The 18,575-nt window shown below is 29.1% G+C and overlaps 2 protein-coding genes across 4 annotated transcripts; both read right to left on the bottom strand.

Moving 5' to 3' along the window:
• Nucleotides 1-79: 79 nt before the first annotated feature.
• LOC103490756 (plastoglobulin-1, chloroplastic) lies at nt 80-7,014 on the bottom strand. Of its 3 annotated transcripts, XM_051086422.1 has the most exons (6): nt 6,348-7,014; nt 5,909-6,104; nt 4,754-5,072; nt 2,527-2,646; nt 1,703-2,453; nt 80-334 (listed from the first exon to the last, which is right to left on the bottom strand). In XM_051086422.1, the coding sequence occupies exons 1-3, from the start codon at nt 6,941-6,943 to the stop codon at nt 4,761-4,763; spliced, it is 1,104 nt and encodes a 367-aa protein (XP_050942379.1). In that variant the 5' UTR covers nt 6,944-7,014; the 3' UTR covers nt 80-334; nt 1,703-2,453; nt 2,527-2,646; nt 4,754-4,760. The 3 variants fall into 3 exon arrangements, with proteins under 3 accessions (XP_050942379.1, XP_008448651.1, XP_008448652.1); XM_008450429.3 differs by lacking the exons at nt 80-334; nt 1,703-2,453; nt 2,527-2,646 and adding an exon at nt 4,052-4,482; XM_008450430.3 differs by lacking the exons at nt 80-334; nt 1,703-2,453; nt 2,527-2,646 and adding an exon at nt 4,052-4,479.
• Nucleotides 1,714-2,205, bottom strand: LOC103490757 (probable calcium-binding protein CML18). Its single transcript, XM_008450432.3, has one exon. The coding sequence runs from the start codon at nt 2,203-2,205 to the stop codon at nt 1,714-1,716; it is 492 nt and encodes a 163-aa protein (XP_008448654.1).
• Nucleotides 7,015-18,575: the final 11,561 nt, after the last annotated feature.

Here is an 18,575-nt window from a genome sequence, read left to right as displayed (position 1 = left end):
TTGGGAATGACTAAAAAACGAAATTAAACAAGATCTCGATGGGAAAAAGAAACACATGAAAGCATCCAACTACACGTCATATCGAAAACTGGAATTGGAATTAAAATACTTCGCAAAAATCCCAGCAGTAGTGTTTGGTTTGGACTTCCAACTTTATAAACAAACAACCAAAACTGAAACCTAACAACTTAAACTCGATCCCGTCTTTATCAAGCAGAGAAAAATAGGTACATTTGAAGCAAAAATACCATTTTCAGTTTCTTGACAAGATCTTTGTGTTGGTATCATAATTTGCCATCCAAGTAATACCCCATTTGCTGTTTGTTTCCAGTCACTGCAAAACGATTTACAATCACACCGCCTTAGTTTTTCATGCTCAAATGATTGATAGAAGAAGTTTATATAACAAACATTGTTAACATTTTTCAACTTGTGTTAATCTAATAAACTTTGTTTCAATATTTCAAAAGTAATCTATGTGGTCAAGCATGCATCGTAAACGACAGCAGAGGTTAGTGATAAGAGGAATAACATAGCATAGTGAATAATTAGAGAGACCTACTTTCTTTAACAAATCATAGATTTGAACCCTTCAATCTACATATTATCTAACATCATTTAAAGAAGAACAAAACAAACATCCATATTTGTGATTGTATAAGTGCAGAGCGATGTTTCAAATAGTATAATCGAATTGGAGTAAATGTAGTACTTGAAAGGGGCATGCTTTTGAATATGGAGTGATGGGAGAAAAGAGAGAATTGGGAAACCCTATGATCTTCCCCGAGATTGTTCATTGATCTTAAAGATAAGAACTGTTGAACTCTTTGGTCGAGAGAATCTTAATAATATTATTTCATTTACTAAAAAGGTATAATATGAACAAAATGATCTAATCAGAAGAATGTAAAAAGACAATAAAGAACACTAAACGTTTACAATAGAATAGACCTTGTATTTGCCTTTTCTCAATATCTCCCAACTTTTTATAGTATAGAAAAAAAATACCATCAAGAATTCATAAAAATCATACAAGGATAAAACAAAAACTTTTTACCATGGTAAAAAGAAAATACTATTAAGTCCAAGACATTATTAGGGGTGTTTGGTCCACCAACTTCATAAGTCAGCGTTAAATAACTCAACTTCACCAACTTCAACTATGTTTTGTTGAGATATTACATCTTCCTCTCTTTCTCTCTCCATCCCTTCAATGTTTTATTAACTTTAGACTAAACAACCTAGCACATTAGAGTTTCTCATTCCAACATATCAACTTTGTTAGAAGTCAACTCATAGTCTTTGAACACTTCATAGATGAGAAAGGGTTTCAATAGAGAGTGACTTTTAGCCTGAAGTTTGAATCTCTGAGTTTATATTCCCTACATTTTCTATTTTGATTATCAAGTTTATGTTGAATACATTTAATATGTAAAAGTGCATGATTAATAACTATAGATATCATATGGCTTTAAGAATCTAGTTTGGTATAATCTAAGTTATGTATAACTCAACTCGCTAACATTAACAAAAGTATACAGATATAGTACACAGAAAACAAACATATGCATAGACTTCACAATCTTAATATTGTAAACAAAACCAACATGTGAACCAAATGCCTAACATTCTCAATTGAAAGAAAACTGCAGAAAATTGTCCAATGTGAGAAGGAGATAGAGAGAGAGAGAGAGAGAGTTACCAGAAAAATCATCATGCCCAGGAATTATCAAATGCAGCAGAAGTAATTGCCTGAGAGAACTCTTGAAAATTGATTCTGCCATCGCCATCGGTATCGGCTTCCCTGATCATTCCGGTGAGTTCCTCCGCCGTGAGAGCATGGCCGAGTTTGGCCATCGAGTGAGCCAACTCGGCCGCAGTGATAAACCCATTCCCATCTCGATCAAACATTCTAAACAACTGCTTTAATTGCTCCTCCGTGTAAGGGCATTTCGCCGATACCAGCTCCGGCTCAACCAGAGCTACGAACTCTGAAAATTCAACTAATCCATTGCTATTCGTATCTGCCTTCATTATCAAATTTTCAAGCTGATCCGGACTCGGCTTCAAACCAAGTGATCGTAAAAGCGATCCGAGTTCAAGTTGAGTCAAACTCCCGTCGTTGTTCCGATCAAACGACCGGAATATTTCTCTCAACTCCGCAATTTGTTCGTCGTCTAACTTAATCGGTTGTTTGTCGCTCATGTTAATAAACAGAGCTCTAATTGCTTCAAAATTACTTTAAAACCTAAAACAACAATCTATCTCCAATTCCAAATCTCTACCAAAACCCAAATAAGCAAAATCCACATTCCATTACCAATTTACCTCCACTTCTTCTTCTTCTTCTTCTTCTTCAGTAGAATCAAAAAATCGAATCCTTAGGTTTTCTCAAGACTTCCCCCCCTTCGGATTCACCCAATCCACTCCACAAACAACAATAACATCAATACCTACAAAACTCCAATCAATATTCTCCAAAACAAAAAACAAAAAAACAAAAACAAAAAATCAATCAAACCCAACTGAGAATTTTCTGAACAGCTTTTTGAGATCGAAATCGAGATCGGAATGATCCAAAACGTGCAACAATGTCGTCGTTCTTCCTCCTCGTTCGGTGGATCGACCGAATCACCCGTGAATATTCTAACTCACCCAAAAATCGGATCAATAAAGAATTTCCACAAGAACAAGAAGAAAATCCAAAACGGAGAAAGCTTTCCAACAAATTAAAATTTTCCGATTACTTCCGATTTCTTTTTTTTTAAAAAAAAAAAAAGTCAAATTTTCCTAATCTAATTTTTTTTTTATATCAAAATTTAATATAAAACTCTTTATTTAATAAAAATAATATTAATTGATTGATTAAATTTCAAATTTTAAGTTTAATTTTGTTTGTTTTTATTTTCCCTTTGCCGGAAAATTATTCCTAAATCCGATAGAAAAGGCGGGAATTTCGTGACAAAGTCGCACGTCTTTTTTAAATGTCGACGTGTATTATTTTTCCGTTAGAGGAATCATATTATCAACTACTTTTTGAATTCATTATTTTTCTTCTCATCCTCTCCTCCTCTTTTCTCCTAAAAAAAAATCCTTACATCTTCCTTTGCCCTTTCAACCTATAATATATTTCATACATTAAATACGTGCTAGTCTAATAAATGTTCAAACCGACTTTGTCGTGAAGGAATGCAAACCGATTATCCATCGGTTTAAGCTTTTGAAACATTTTTACAATATTGTCAATTTGAATTTTTCTCCAATAGACACCAACTTAACCCCTCCTTATCTCTTACCTACGGTTTTTAGGTCAATCAATTTTTATCTGTCATCTCGATTTTTTGATCTCTACTAGAGACTAAACTATTGTTGATTTAATTTAGTGGAATAACGGATTATAAATTAAAAATTTAAAGTTTAATGTTATTATTTCATGATAGTATATGAATTTGTGAGTTGGTCAATTTGATTTTATTCAATATTTTTTCTAAAGATATGAAATTTGATAGGTGCAGCCCTCGGAAACGTTCAACATTAAATAATGTAAAGTTGTTATCCTGTTGAAATTGTTTTCAAGCCCTTTAGTTTATTATATTTACTTGTTCAAAATGTTTATTATATTTCAATCTTCAATTTAATATATGTAATATAAAATGACAATTCGTTTCAATTAGTTTAAAATATAGACACTAACGCTTCAAATTGATTTTCAAGAAAAAAAATCCCTTGACATCACATTTTCTAGTCGAACACTTACATTACATTGCATAGTCTTGAACTTTATGGTTAGATTAATTAAAACCCTAAACTTTTCCTTTCATATATACTTCATTAGACGTTTTGTTATAAAACTGTTAGTGCGTAACTCCTACCCACTTAATAGATTTTAAAGGTATATATTAGAAAAAAAATTGAAGATCAAATTGGTATAGATCAATGAAAAATTAGTGAATGTAATTCAAATCACTGAATTGATTCACTAATAAAAATTTACGATTTAAATCAATACATTTCTTAATTTAAAATTTTTTAATTAATACAATTACCAAAGTTTGGAAGTATAAATGGATATTTTCCCTTATTAACAATCGGTATTTCTTAGTATCATGACTAAGTTGCACACATCTTGTTTATTCTTACAAGACAAACTGTTTGTCCTAACTACACTTAGTTGTAAAAGAAATAGTAAAAGATAAGCTTAAGTAAGTGGTCATCATAACTCGAACTTATTCTCTCTAAACTGTTATACTTTTGACCCTCAATTAGACCATTAAGATCAACTCATGATGGTTAACCTAATTTGGTACAGATGGTAACAGGGTAGAATCATATAATTTTAAGTAATAGTGGAAGAAGGCAAGCAGCAGCCAAGTAGAAAAATTGTTTAGCATTTTAGAAGAGTCGAACCTCCCGAGTGTCGAACTGAGCTGTGTAATCCCGTTTCTTTCGAGCAATCGGAACATCGAGTTGGTTTTCTATCTACTACAGCCATAAGCATTTCTAGTAAAGACTCAGATAGACAAATGCAGGCATTGATCACACTCACACATTTATTCAGTATTTTCAATTTATCCCTCTCCTTTTTATTCCCCTTCACAAATTAGAAACTAGCAAGATACGAGACTAATTAGGTAGATGCATGATCAATATATTTTCTGTATCATACTCATCTAGAAAATAGAAAGTGGCATTTCATGACTTGATATTTAAAAAATATAAGCAATTACATGCCAGATTCGACGACAGAAAGTACCTGATTTTCACTGATCTAGTAGAGCGCTCCCTTCTTTAACAAGAACAAAAAGACCACCATCACCCCTCGATATTCGAAGATCTTCATCGAGGTATGTAATAAGTAGCCAGGACCTGTTACGATCACCTGGAATTGGTATCTTGAGTGGAGGCTGACCCGAAATGACCTGGAATAGACTTGCTACTGTTTGCTGTACCGGATTAAGAGTTTGTTGCACGGGGGATAAATTAACTTTTTGTCCAAATATATCAATATTTTCTGGAAGATCTAGCCTTGACTTTATCTCAGGAGGTTGCAGAATACCTTCTTTGAATTGAACCTGAACATAAATTCAAGGAAAACTAGATCATAGTCAACCCAAGAATTTACACGAAATCAAAATTCAACGTTCAAGTTCCATGTAAGACTTGGCACGTGTATATTTATTGTATAAAGTTCTAAAATGTTTGAACCTGGCAAAAAAGAATGTGCAACACGAATTTTAATTATTGTTATTTTTATAAATCCACACCCACCCTAAATCCTAGAGTCTAGAGACATCAAGGGTTTTCCTTACTGAGCTTACGATTCAAACATACGACTTTTGGTTAGATGTTACTTAGAGAATAAAGAAGGATTTTCCATTCCTCATTCCTTTTATAGAATAACGCTATGAAATAACCATCTTGGATTCTCCTAGTGGTCCATACCAGTCATGGGTTTAATAGAGTAGACAGGTTCAATTCATGGTAGTCACCTACCTAGAATTTAACGTCCTACAAGTTGCCTTAGCTCCAAATGTTGTAGGGTCAAAATGTTGTCACGTGAGATTAGTACAGATACGAGTAATCTAGCTCGTATACTCTAAAAAATGTCTGTGAGTTTTGAACATAATAAAATATGGTTCTTGTTTCATGTTTTAGTGAATTTGTAATATTATTCATTTAGGGGACACATATTATGGGATTTTGTTGAACCACCAATTGACCAAAAAGAGGAAACACCTTTTAGTTTCTTTTCATTTCAAAAATGGAAGAAACATAAGGTAAGAAATATGCCTATGCAAATAAGAACAGAAATTAAAGTTGTCAAACATGCAAACAAAAAACAGGGACACCAAAAGAACATACATAATTATGAAAAAGAAAGACAAAATTTTGTGAAAAATAAAAGCACCTGTATCCTTGAAGGACTTCGAACTTCAAAAGCAGCAGATGCACTGAAAGAAAATGTAGTAAATGGGCTGGACAAAGTGGTGGAGTTCACAATGGTAAACGTCTTTGAGTCAATTTCTTGAGTAATCTTCTCCACTTTCACCAACGGCAATGCTCCTAATGCTAGAAGTGGCAGCAGCTCTGAGAATGCAGTATACCTAGTCCATCACAAATCAAACATGGGGTTCAGAAGCAACATTCAACAATGTCGTTCAAATTTCAATGAACTCCATTAATCAGGAAACGAGCACTCTCTCTCTCCCCCTCAATCTTAAATCTCAATATTCGCATCTGAAGCTAAGAACATACAGAATTCCTCTTCGAATATGCATACACTAAGCGCAAATCAAGAAATCAGATTATAGATGAAGAACGAGTTTAAAATTCCGTAACGAACTTACAGTAGAATCCAGTTACCATCTAGAAGTCCAGAGGCCTCTACCGGCGCCGGAGTTGGATTCGCCGCCTCCAATTGGTTCACAATCTCCAAAATCTCAGCTCTTTCCTCCAACCCAGCCCTAAATCCAAACTCAGTCCCGTAAACCGTATCAACCAAACATCTCTTAAGCTCCAAAAGCTTATCACGATCATCCGCATACTCCTCACTCTTTTCCTCAACCACAGAAGGTTTACCATTTCCTTCATCGCCACCCCACTCGTCATCTTCCTTCGGCGGATCGAAGTCCGATAATCTCGTCAACGTAGATTCAGGTTCCGGTTCGGTTTCTTCTCCCCACTCGTCGGTGATCTTCGGGAGAGAAGTGGTATCGTCTTCGTCGGTGGTAGATGGGTCATCGGAGAGAGAGGAGGTCAGGCGAAGGGAAGGGAATCTGAGAGCTCCAGATTCTTTGTGAGAGAGATTGAAGGAGATAAATGATGGATGGGAAATAGTGGGGATAGAGGAGAAGAGTGGGAATTTAGGGTTTGTAGTGAAGAAGAGGGAACTCCGTGAAGAAGAAAAAGAAGAAGAACAAGAAGACAGTAGAGAAGCCATCATTGTGAGCTTCAATGTTCTGAGGTGTTCGAGTGAATCACCATTTTCCTTTTTCTTTTTTCTAAATTAATCCACAGCCAGAAAATAATGATAATAATTTTATGAATCAGAGTTTTATTTAGGATTCATTTCAACTATTAATCTATACATAAATAAATAAATAAATGATGAGAGTCTAATTTTTTGTTTTAAAATTGTTAGAACGTAATTGCAACTATCCACATATTTTCAATTAATTTTTGTAATTTACATTCAAATTTATTAACGAATTAGTAATTTTTGGTAAGATGTGTTTGAAAATTATTTTTTATTATTATTTTTAAATTCATAAATACAATACACAATTACTCGTATATTTAATTTACCAAATTGTCATATTTTTATTTGATGGTCATATTCAATATTTTTTCTACAAGCATTTCGTGTCAATAAATTATTGTTTTTTTAATTCGTATTCTAACTCCAATACACAAATTATATATATACAAGCGGGTAGATCCAACCTCTTGTCTCTGTAAAAAAAATATATTAGACATCTAATTTGTATAAAAAAAATTACTATTAGAGTTAAAGCTTAATTTGAGAACACAGAATATTTAGTTGACAAAATATACATCAATTATATTCTCCCTAAACTTTTTATAATATAATAGAAATGTCGATTCTTTTTGTAAAAATACGTCAAAACTATTGATACGTAAAAATATTAAGTTTTGGATCTAACCTTATCAACAGATTTAAAATGTCGATACAAATATTTTAAATATATTTAGTAAATATTTTTATTTTAAATTTAAAAAAAGAATAGTAATTAAAAGAAAACATTGGGCCTGATGGAACTTGAAAGCCCAAACGTTGATTGGGCTTAAAGGACCAAATTCAAACATGCTTACAATTTCAGTTCCCAAGCAAATTTTATGAACTTTCTTTGGGGGGAAATATTTCAAATGAAATCTAAATTTGCATAAATAACCATGAAAGGATTTTAAATTAATAAAAAAAATATATAAATAATACGATAATACTTTTATAACTATTTAATAAAATCACTTGAATAATTAATCCTCTACGATTAACTTTAAAATTATTAAGAAAAGTTTTCAAAACTAAACATGCCTCGCAAGATAGATTAAGCTTCTCAACCTCAACACGTACGTGGTTGATGTAGGCTCGATTCTCTTTCATCTCAGTGTACGACATTTTCAAGTTTTTAAACATGTCTCATTTTAGATTTATTCTTTCGTAGCTATAAAAGAAAAAATCCATTTAAATTAAAAACAAAAACAACCACTTTTGAATGTAGAAAAACTAAACATGTTTGTAATAAAATTTAGGCACTAGATTGCAACTATGTTTGGATTGAATTGTGTATAGAGAAAAGACAAGAACTAAAAAATGTGGAGCATAACTTCTGAATTAAGTAAGGAAGGGACAAAGGAATGTGGTTTGGTTTTAGTATTTGCCATTTTTAAATATTCAACCAACTAAATTTTTAAATAAATAAAAGTGGAACAGACAAATTTTCTGACAATAAAACAACTGACAAAAGTACAACCCACAAAGCCCACCAATGTCGGCCCAATGATTATATCCCTAAAATCCACCCCTCCCCAATTCTTATCCTAAACTTTAGTTTTATATCATAAAGCTACGTTCATTTTTACAAATAATGAAGATTGGACATTTTCACTTAATTGAATATAACTATTGGGATTGGAGATTCGAACCTTCGAACTTTTAGATAAAAACTATGTCAATTATCAATTGGTTTCGGTGGTTTTTTTTTTTTTTTTTAACTATCAAAACATTTAATTAAGTTTGAAAAGTAGGAAACTTTTTTCTTCTAAGGTGAAAGAGGGGATGATGAATGATTAAAAAGTATGAATTTTCTTTTATTGTTTGAAAATTGGATGAGTTTTCTCTTTGACTTATTGACTCAAGTTTGAATTTTGTGTTAATGTTTCAAGTTTCAACGTTCTTTACAAGTACTATTTATATTTTCACATCAAATCATTGACTTAATTTATTTTCTAATCTATACTTTTTTTTCCTTTAATTTTTCATGTTATATCATCATGTATGCTATAAATATATGATTTTGAAAGAAAAAAAAAAGAGAGGAAATTTTCTACTTTTGAAAATTCACAAAAATGGCTAAATCCAAAAATAGCTTTAATAAAACCCATTTGAAAAATTCTCATATGTTTTTTTTTTTTTTCTTTTTTCATTTGGGCTCCACAAATTCCAATTCAAACAACTTCTTTCCCCAAAGTTTTGAATGACATTTTCTTTGGTTTATTTATTGTATATTACATTCCTTAAATTATTATTTTCAATCTTCATTGAATCCTATGACTTAGGTCTTTTTTTTTTCTCTCTTTTTGGGCCTATAAAACCCACCAAAGAACAAAAGAAAAGGGGGAAAAAGTGCCATTTTGGTCAAATTTCAACTCTCCAAAAATCCAATTTCTCTAACTTTTAGACTAATTGGTGTTTATTTTTGGGGCAAAATAATGATTTGGGTAGGACCCCAAATGGTAATTTTGCCTAAATATTGTCCCCAAATAAAAAGTAATGTACAAAAATATAATCAAAATATTGTGTTTATAAACTTTTTTTTCCTCTTTTAAAGTCAAAGGAATTTGAATATTGTTCCTGAAAAAGAGTAAAATTGATACAAAATTTGGCAACAAATTGTTGGCAATGTGCCCCAAAAGAGAAGTTGATGAGATTATTCAAAGCTTAGGGGGGAGAGCAAAAAAAAAACAAAAAAAAAAAGTTTGATTTGTGTATCAATACCAACCAAGAGAAAATTAATTTTGAATTTAATATCTGTCTTTTGAATATAGTATAAATTAAAAAGATATGATGGGAATGAAAAAAAAAAAAGATGGAACCTTTTTATATTAAATTTTATATATGTATTTTTTATCCTAAAGTAGATTGGAAAGATTTGCTGACGTGTCAAAGAATCTCAAAGGGGACAACAATGCATAAATATATTTAATTTTAACTTTTTGATGTAAAGAAAAAAAAAACAGATTCAAAATTAAAATGGTTAGAAGTAAAAATCATGGAGAAAAATTATGATCATTCGTTCTAAAATTCGGTTTTAATAACTCTCGAGTGACTAGGACAGCAAAATACGAAATATAAAATTAGTGGTTACATACTTTGGCCGATTAATCTTTCAAGTAAGTAAGAAATTTCAATGTAATAAAGTTATTCAAATTTCAAATCATCTAAATAATAAAAAGAAATGAAATACACTGCAAAGAAGTACAATAGTAATTGTATTGTAAAAATTTGATCTTTAAACTTATACAAATGTTAAAACTGAAGTTTTAAATTTACCGTTGTTATATAAATTGAACTCTCAAACCTATACAGTCGGAGAATATAATTTTTATATAGATGATGTGAAATGTATTTAATGATTACAATCCAATAATTTTCTCTATAAAAGTATGCATAAGGAAAGAAAGAAAGCATATAATAATGTCAACTTCAATTTGTGGGGCTATGTGGGATTTTGCACTTCTATTTTTATTTTTATTATTTTTCCAAAAATGACAGGTGGAAAGGGTTTGAGGGTCTGCCTTTATATATATATATATATATGATAGTATATTGATTTTTTAATTTCAAGTGAAATGCACTGAAAAAGAGGCCATTTTGTTGGGTGTGAAATGAAGTGATTCCCATAGTTTTTGTCAAAAAAAATAAGTATATCCCAGAGCTCACCAATGGCTTTTGTGGGCATCTTTTCAATATCAACTCAATTCACAAACAAAATTTGCTTTTGCAAATTATTAGGGTTTTTCTTTTTGCAACTGTAGTTTTCATTTTCTAGATTTCTCAATAATGTCGATAGATTTGTATCAATAATAGATTTTCAAGATTGTATTGTTTAAATCTAAACTAATAATAGTATACATTATTTAAACTTTCGTAATTAGGGTATTAATCTTTGTTTTTGTTATTATTGAAATGGACGACAAAGAGAGAATTTTTACCTTTACCTTCTCTTTATGCCATTTAAGTGTTTTGAGAATTTTCATTTTACTCTTACGATCTTTTCCACTTAAATGTACGTATGATATAACAAAAAAGATGTCGTACCTTTTGAATTTTCACATCATTTGAATTCTCTCACCTTTTGAAATCGTCTCAACATTACTTCATGGAGACACATCCCTCCGCATGCTATAACTATATATAAAAGTTCAACTTTTCAATTTTGTTTTGGAATAAAATTTCCGTACTCTATTTAAAGATGGTCTCGATCAATTGTAATTGCCACCCAAGACTTTCACTAGATAATGAAGTGTGTCCTCTTAGCCTTTCGTGCTAGAAGCAAGTAAGTTTCTTCTCTTTATATATACACTTTTAGAGAAAACATCCCAATGGGTAAGAAAGCAAGAAAGTATTGTTTAATTATATGAGCAAATTTGTATTAATCGTATTAACTCAATCCCAAAGTATATACTTTTCCTTACCACCCTATGATAGGAGGCTTCGGTTATGAAGAGTTACGTGCATAAATATTAAGATTGAGTTAGTTGTACGAGTTGTTTGGATGCAAAGTCACTCTAATTTTATTTTGTTCATCGCTTATATGTGCAACAAGTATCTTAGGACAATAACATGAAATTAATTTTCTTTTTCGATAAAAAAAAATTATTCACGAGACAAGTACGTGCATATTCAACTAGTTTATTAAAAGTTGTAGTTTCATGTGTTGTATATTAAGCGATTATTGTAGTATTTGTCCACTTAACTCACTTTTCACTATATTGATACGATAAGAAATTAAATTAGTCTCACATTTATAAATCACGGGAAGATAACTCAGCCTCGACTAGAGGGTCCAATCTTCCTCCTCAATATAGTACCGTCAAACTAAAAGATAAACATCCATTTATTATAATATCAAATTGGAAAATAAAAAAATTGATATCAAGTGATATTTTTGTAAAATAACAACAATAATGTAATCTTTCCGCATTTTTAATATGAGATTTACGATATGTGAATATCAATATCTTTTAGGTTCACACCTATCGTGTTGGAAGACAATTTTAAATCGAATATTTGTAATTTAATTTACGTATGAATATCATTTAGGTTTAAATACTTCGAAGTCGGTTCAATTTTAGTATATAAACTCTAAATTGTCCAATTTTCGTTAATGTATATTTAATAATTTTTAAATTTAATCCTTCGTTTCCACGTTGAATTTTAAAAACATTTTTCACTATTTATTAACATTTTTACTAAAATGTATGAAAACATATTCACACATTTTATTTTTATTTTCTTACCTCAATATTATCGATGTAAATATCAATTTTGGAGATTATATCAATTTTAAACCCTAAACTTTATAAAAGTGTATTGACTCAAAGTTTTAAACCTTAAACGTTCACACATATATCATGAATTTTTATAAGTGTATTAAAATAAAATACAGATACAAATTTTTGTATAATTTAGATATAAAAGAGATTAGATCAAAATATTTATTGAGAATATATAAAAGTAAAATTGGAAAAAGAAAATTAAATTATAAGAACTAAAATGATACTTTTAACGTTGGACGTAATTTGAAATTGTTGTTGGGAGGTGGGGTGGGAAGGAACAAAGAAAGGAAGAGGAAATTCAAAAGTTGGGTGGTGAGACGGTGGCCGCCTTCAAATCTTTTTCTTATATTCCTTCCCTTTGACCCTTTCCAATCCGCCGCACTCAAATTCTTTTCATACGTTTTTGACTATAACGACGTGTCGTCTCTTATTCACCCCCTTCAACTTTTCAAACTTACGTGTCGGCTCCCCTATTTCTATCTAATTTTACTTTTTCTCTCCCATTGTTTAAATTACGGCTAACCAATTAATTATCCATTTCTATTTATTTCCATACTATTATTTTAAATAATAAAATTTCTAAAAATATCTATTTTTAATTATTACGATCTATTTATGATAAATCGAGATGTATGATAGATATGTATTTCGATACAAATCGAAATATCGCGAATGTTTTGTTATATTTGTTTAGTTTATTTTATGAAATTAATGATCTTTTAAACTAGGGTTGAACATGATAGACTGAAAAATCGAACCAACAGATCAAATCGAAGTCGGTCAATTGGAAAAAAAGTTACAAATTGAAATTTTCAAAAAAGTATTGTTAAGTATTAAACCGATCGATGGACCAATTCTTATTCATCGATGTCGAAGTCGTTTTGAACATTTACTAAATCGAGTATGGTTGATTCGATGACGTTTTTGTCAGAACATCGACTCTGACCGATCGATGATCACCCCTATTCAAGTAAGAGAAAATCAATTCACAGGTCTAAACTTCAAATTTTGTTATATTATGTAAACATATTTTTACCCGAAATTACCCTCACAAAATTGAAAATTATAGTATAAGTTAAGGGTATTTTGAAACAAGGAAACTACATATCTTCTTTTCTTGTTGTGTCCATTGAATATTGTGATTGAGTGGATGTGTTAAATATGTAAATTATTATTAAATTTGTGTAGAGATAAATGTGTTGGTGATGTTGCAAAATAAATAAATAAATAAATAAATGAACAAAGTTGTTAACTTTTTTAAAAAAATTTGACAATCTTATTTAATTGTTTCATCCTTTCTCTTTTTATTATTATTGTTTTTTTTCTTCATGATTTTATTTTATTTAATGTGACCTTTTCAACTTAAAAAAGACGTGTCAACCTTTCTCATTTCTTTCAACTTTAGATCTTATATATCTAAACTTGGTCACTGTCATTGTTCTTAAGACCATGTTTGACAAAAACACTAATTAATTGAGTATATATGTGTGTATTTTTTTTGGTAGTGAGACATTTGAGTATTAATCTTGAAAATGATGTTTGATATCTCATTCATTGTAAATGATAATTACTAAGGTGAACACTTAGATGCAGTATTACCTATATTTGTACATATATTCTCACCATTTACATTAATATAATATTTAAATATTTTAAAAGGAGAAAAAAAAAACAAAATTTGTCACATGATAAGTTTGTTGGGAAAACAAATGTCGATTATCGTTGTTGTGCTGTGTCGAACCACTGCCTTGAAAGCAAAATTCGGCGCGATCTTGATGCTAAATCGCATATGCCGGATTGCTCTCTAAGGTTAACACAACTTCCAAACTCTAGCGTGCACTCGTAAGAATTAGGAATATAATCAGAAGGAAAAACGTTCAAAAAAAGAACTTAGGGTTTTGTTTTGTTGAGAAGGAAAAAGATCACCTAAAAACTTTTCTTTAACATATATATATATATATATATATAAAAGAATTATGGTTGTTTTTTAGTTATAAAATATATTAAATAATAACAATTATTAATTTCCAATTCTTATAAAATAGTACAATGATACTCATTCCCAACAAAGTTATGATTGGATATAGAAAAAAAGACGATGGTTGTGACACTTCATTTTACAATATTAAAATTATATAAACAATATGTGTACAATGTTCTAGAAACAAAGTATAACAATATTTGTTGTTGTTGTTTTTTTAAGTACAAATGTATAGCGTTATAAAAATAAAGTAGAGCATAAAACCACGTATGAAAGTGCGAGATTCAAACTTTGGATCAAATAACTAAGACTTTGATTTACGTATGTTCACGTCTTTAGCTACACTTTGGTTTCTAAGATATTTTTATATAATGAAAATATTAAATTGCATTTAAATAAAACTAACATCATTGTATTGTGGTTTTTTTTCTAATGTAGTCAAAGTGAACATAACTGAACATTAATTGACATAACTTTTCATTCTCGAAGTGATCGAATGTCCGATCCACATCTTCAAGAAATGATGTTTTCGTATTAATTTACTTACATTTAACCAATTTCTACTTTTTTTTTCTTTTCATACGTTGCGTTTTTGTCACGAATTATTTTTATTTTTTCACATACATTCACATTTTCAAACCTAATTTCTCTCGTTAAGAACAAAAAAAAGGTTAGTAAAGAAATATTGGAAAATTTTAGAATGTTAATTTATCTCCAACTAATAGAATTTAGAATGGGAGAGATTTTGTTTTCTTTAAGGAGCGATGGATTTTGTTTGATTCGGAAGAAAAGTCAACTATGGACCAATTTTTCTTTTGTTTTCATTTTTCTATTTTTCATTATCCCTAAGAAGCCACGTGGAAAATTGTAATTGGTTATAGCTTTAGCATTATCAAAGAGAGCATAAATCTATTATATCCATCTTTTTATTTTTTATCTAATCCAACCAAAATAAATAAATAAAAGACATTTTCGAGTATAGTCAATCAAATCAAAATATTTACAAAAAAAAAATGTATCAATGACAGACAATAATAGGTTTCTAACAGTATCGTTTTGAGTTTTATTTATAATTTGGTTAAACTTTAAGATGCACGATACATTTTTGCTATGACTTCTCGATATTTTCATTTAGTCTTATTTAATCCTTATGTTACCATATTTTATATTTTCAATTTTGTTTTTCATTTCAAAATAATTTTCATCGACATAATTCAATTAAATGTAATTGTATATAATATATATATATATATATATATATATATATATATATATATATATATTGTATGGATATATAATGGATATAGGCTATAAAATTAAAATTACGCAATATAATCTAAAAGAAAAGCTACTACATCACCAACCATTCACTCTCTATCTATTTCCCAAAATTCTCATTTCCACAACTAGAAAATCCAATAATAATAACAAAAAGAAAATCCAATTACCCTTTTTTCACCTTTTTATTTTCCCAAAAATGATTTTACTAAAAGTGATCCAAAAAGTGTTTTATACACTACTAGTGTCCAAAGCCCATTTATTATTAAATTGTTAAAAAAAAAAAAATTGGTGTTGATTTTTCAGTACTTTTCTTTTTCAATTACACAATTTTCGTACATTATTATTGGTAACAAAATTGATTTTTTTTTTTTGTACTATAATTATAATTTTGTATTGAAGTATGTTTAATTTAAACAAACTTTTAATTTAATTATTATCAAACAAATTTGACTTTTTAAAAATTATGAAAGTAAAAATAATATAACAATAAAACATATCTATTACTTTTCCTAATTTGTACGTTTTTTTTTAAAGGCCTTTTCGTAAAGTATGAGATAATTTAAACTCGAGACCTCTTGTTCTTAGTAACATATAAATGTTAGTTAAACTAAGTTCGTGTTGGTAATCGAAATGGAAATTCAGGTAGGTTTGATAACCCTTTCATGATAATATTGTTTTATTCAAATATTTTAAGACATTAAATTTGTGTATTTATTTAATTATTACACGAAATTATAAAATAGTTTTTATTATAAGAAAATTTGTCAAAAATGCTAAAATGGACAAACTATTTACACTTTATGGAAAAATCAAGTTTAATAAGTTTTTGTCATTCAATTTTTTTTGTCATAAAACGGAAATAATTTGTATCTTTTTATTATTCTCGAAAACTAACTTTCATAATTTATAATATGACTTTTGTTTATTCTAAAAAAAATGTAAGAATCCAAGAATAAGAATAATAATTAAAAAAATAATTAAAAAGGAAAAAAAAAAGACAAAGGAACACAAGAACAAACAACTTTTTAGAAATACAGCAAATTTAGCATATGATTCAAAAGGAGAAAAAAAAATTATTCTTCACACAAGAATAAAAAAGAAATGCCCTAACAATCTTCTATGAAACAACACAAAACAATGCAATAGATGAGTAAAAGCAAACTCGAAAAGGAATATATATTAAGACAAAACAAACCAACTAAGTACTTAAAGTTCTTAGAAACTTCCATCATTGTAAACATCGAGAATGATTCATTTTTCATTGTTCTCGATGCTTAGAGAATAACTCTTTAAGATTTAATGATACAATAACAAAAGGTATAATGTCGTCATTTCTACAATATTAACTCTACTGCGATGATGGTGATGTAGAAGATAACAAAACCGATTGATTTTTTAACTTTTAAGAAATTGTTACCAAAGAAAGATGTATCTTAGTAAGTAATCAAAACCGAAGAATTTCTTCTCGTTTAAGTTTTTTTTTTTTTGAATTGAAAGTAGGTTTGAGTGTTGAGCTTTTACTTTTAGAAAAAGCACATAACTTTTTTTTGTTTTCCTTTTTTTAGCCTCCTAATGCCAACTTTGTAAACTTTATAAAATAAATAAACAAAGGTGGGACCTCAAGCTCTTGATAGCCATAAACAAATGAATGTATACCTAATTGACATTGCTCCAATGGAAAATTGTCCGTACGTGTAATTGCACACCTTATTACCTTACTCATTGATTAGACTTCACTAATCTTTTTCTTGTTAGTTGGGGGAATAAATTAGTTTAGTGTCGTTGGTTGGTACGTTTTAATCTTATTTTTCGTATTTGAACTTTTACGTTTATTTTTAAAAGTTCTTTAAATTAATTAGGTCTATTATACCGGTCCGAATTGACCATACTTAAGAGATGCTTTTAAACTTTTAAGAGACGTTTGATCTATTAAGTGAAGTTAAGTCTTTTTTTTTTTTAGGTTTATAGTTGTTTCAATAATTGTGAATAATAAATTAAAAAGGTAAGATCGAGTTATTTGGTATGTGTGAAAAGTAGAGATAAAAAAAAATATATTGAGTTTCTTTGTAATATAATTATGAAAGGTATATAAAAAGTGTGATGATAGAGTTACGTTTAAGTAGTGTTTGCTATTAAAGTCGATGAGTTGTTTATGCTAATTTAAGAAGATAGTGGAACAAAGGACCCCTAAGAAGCCAATTGAAAGAAACTATATTGTGACTCATCTAATTAATCAACCTTTTGAATTCATTCATGACTTAACATAGATTTTTCTACCAATACGAGTTCAGTTCAACAGGCACCTATATATACTTAGATAAGATCAATATATATTTTCAAAAGGATAAATTAAAAAAACAACCCATAAAATAGAGTGGTAGTCGCAATTACATCATTCATAAAAATTAAACCCATAAATAATTTTAAAAAAAAATTCCTCAAACTCTATAAATAATAATAATAAAAAAAAAAAAGAAAAAAGAATCCTCAAACTCTATATACCCACGATTACAATATATTTGTACCATTATTTAAGATTAAGGGTTCAGACTAAAAATCCGATTTTTTATTTTAAAAGTTTAGGGATATATTTTAGGGATAATTTTTATAATTTTCGCTATCTTAATTTCTTGTAAACTAATTAAAATTTGCCGAAGATTTCAACTAAACTTATTGAATATAGTCTTAAAAGTTTGATTTATATATATGTGTGTATATAAATAAACCATGGTTATGGTGTACTAAACATTTGTTTAGTTTTTTCAACTAAAACATATTGAATTTCCTAAAAGAAAAATGGGTGTGTGTGTGTGTGTGTTAGTTTGAACTTTGAAGGGTTTGTTTATATATTTATTTTGAAAATTTGTTTCTTTAATTGAATGGATAATGTATAAAATACATTTGGATAAAGTAGGTGAAGAGTGTGATGTTGGGGTTCATGATTAAATACATATTTTATATACTTGTTTTTTTAAAAAAAAAAGAAAATTTGTGGCCTTTGTGATTGGCT

Source organism: Cucumis melo, chromosome 6 (genome assembly GCF_025177605.1).
Source record: "Cucumis melo cultivar AY chromosome 6, USDA_Cmelo_AY_1.0, whole genome shotgun sequence".
Classification (NCBI taxonomy): Eukaryota; Viridiplantae; Streptophyta; class Magnoliopsida; order Cucurbitales; family Cucurbitaceae; genus Cucumis; species Cucumis melo.
The sequence above is the reverse complement of the archived record's forward strand: the minus strand, read 5'-3'. Positions and strand labels throughout refer to the sequence as shown.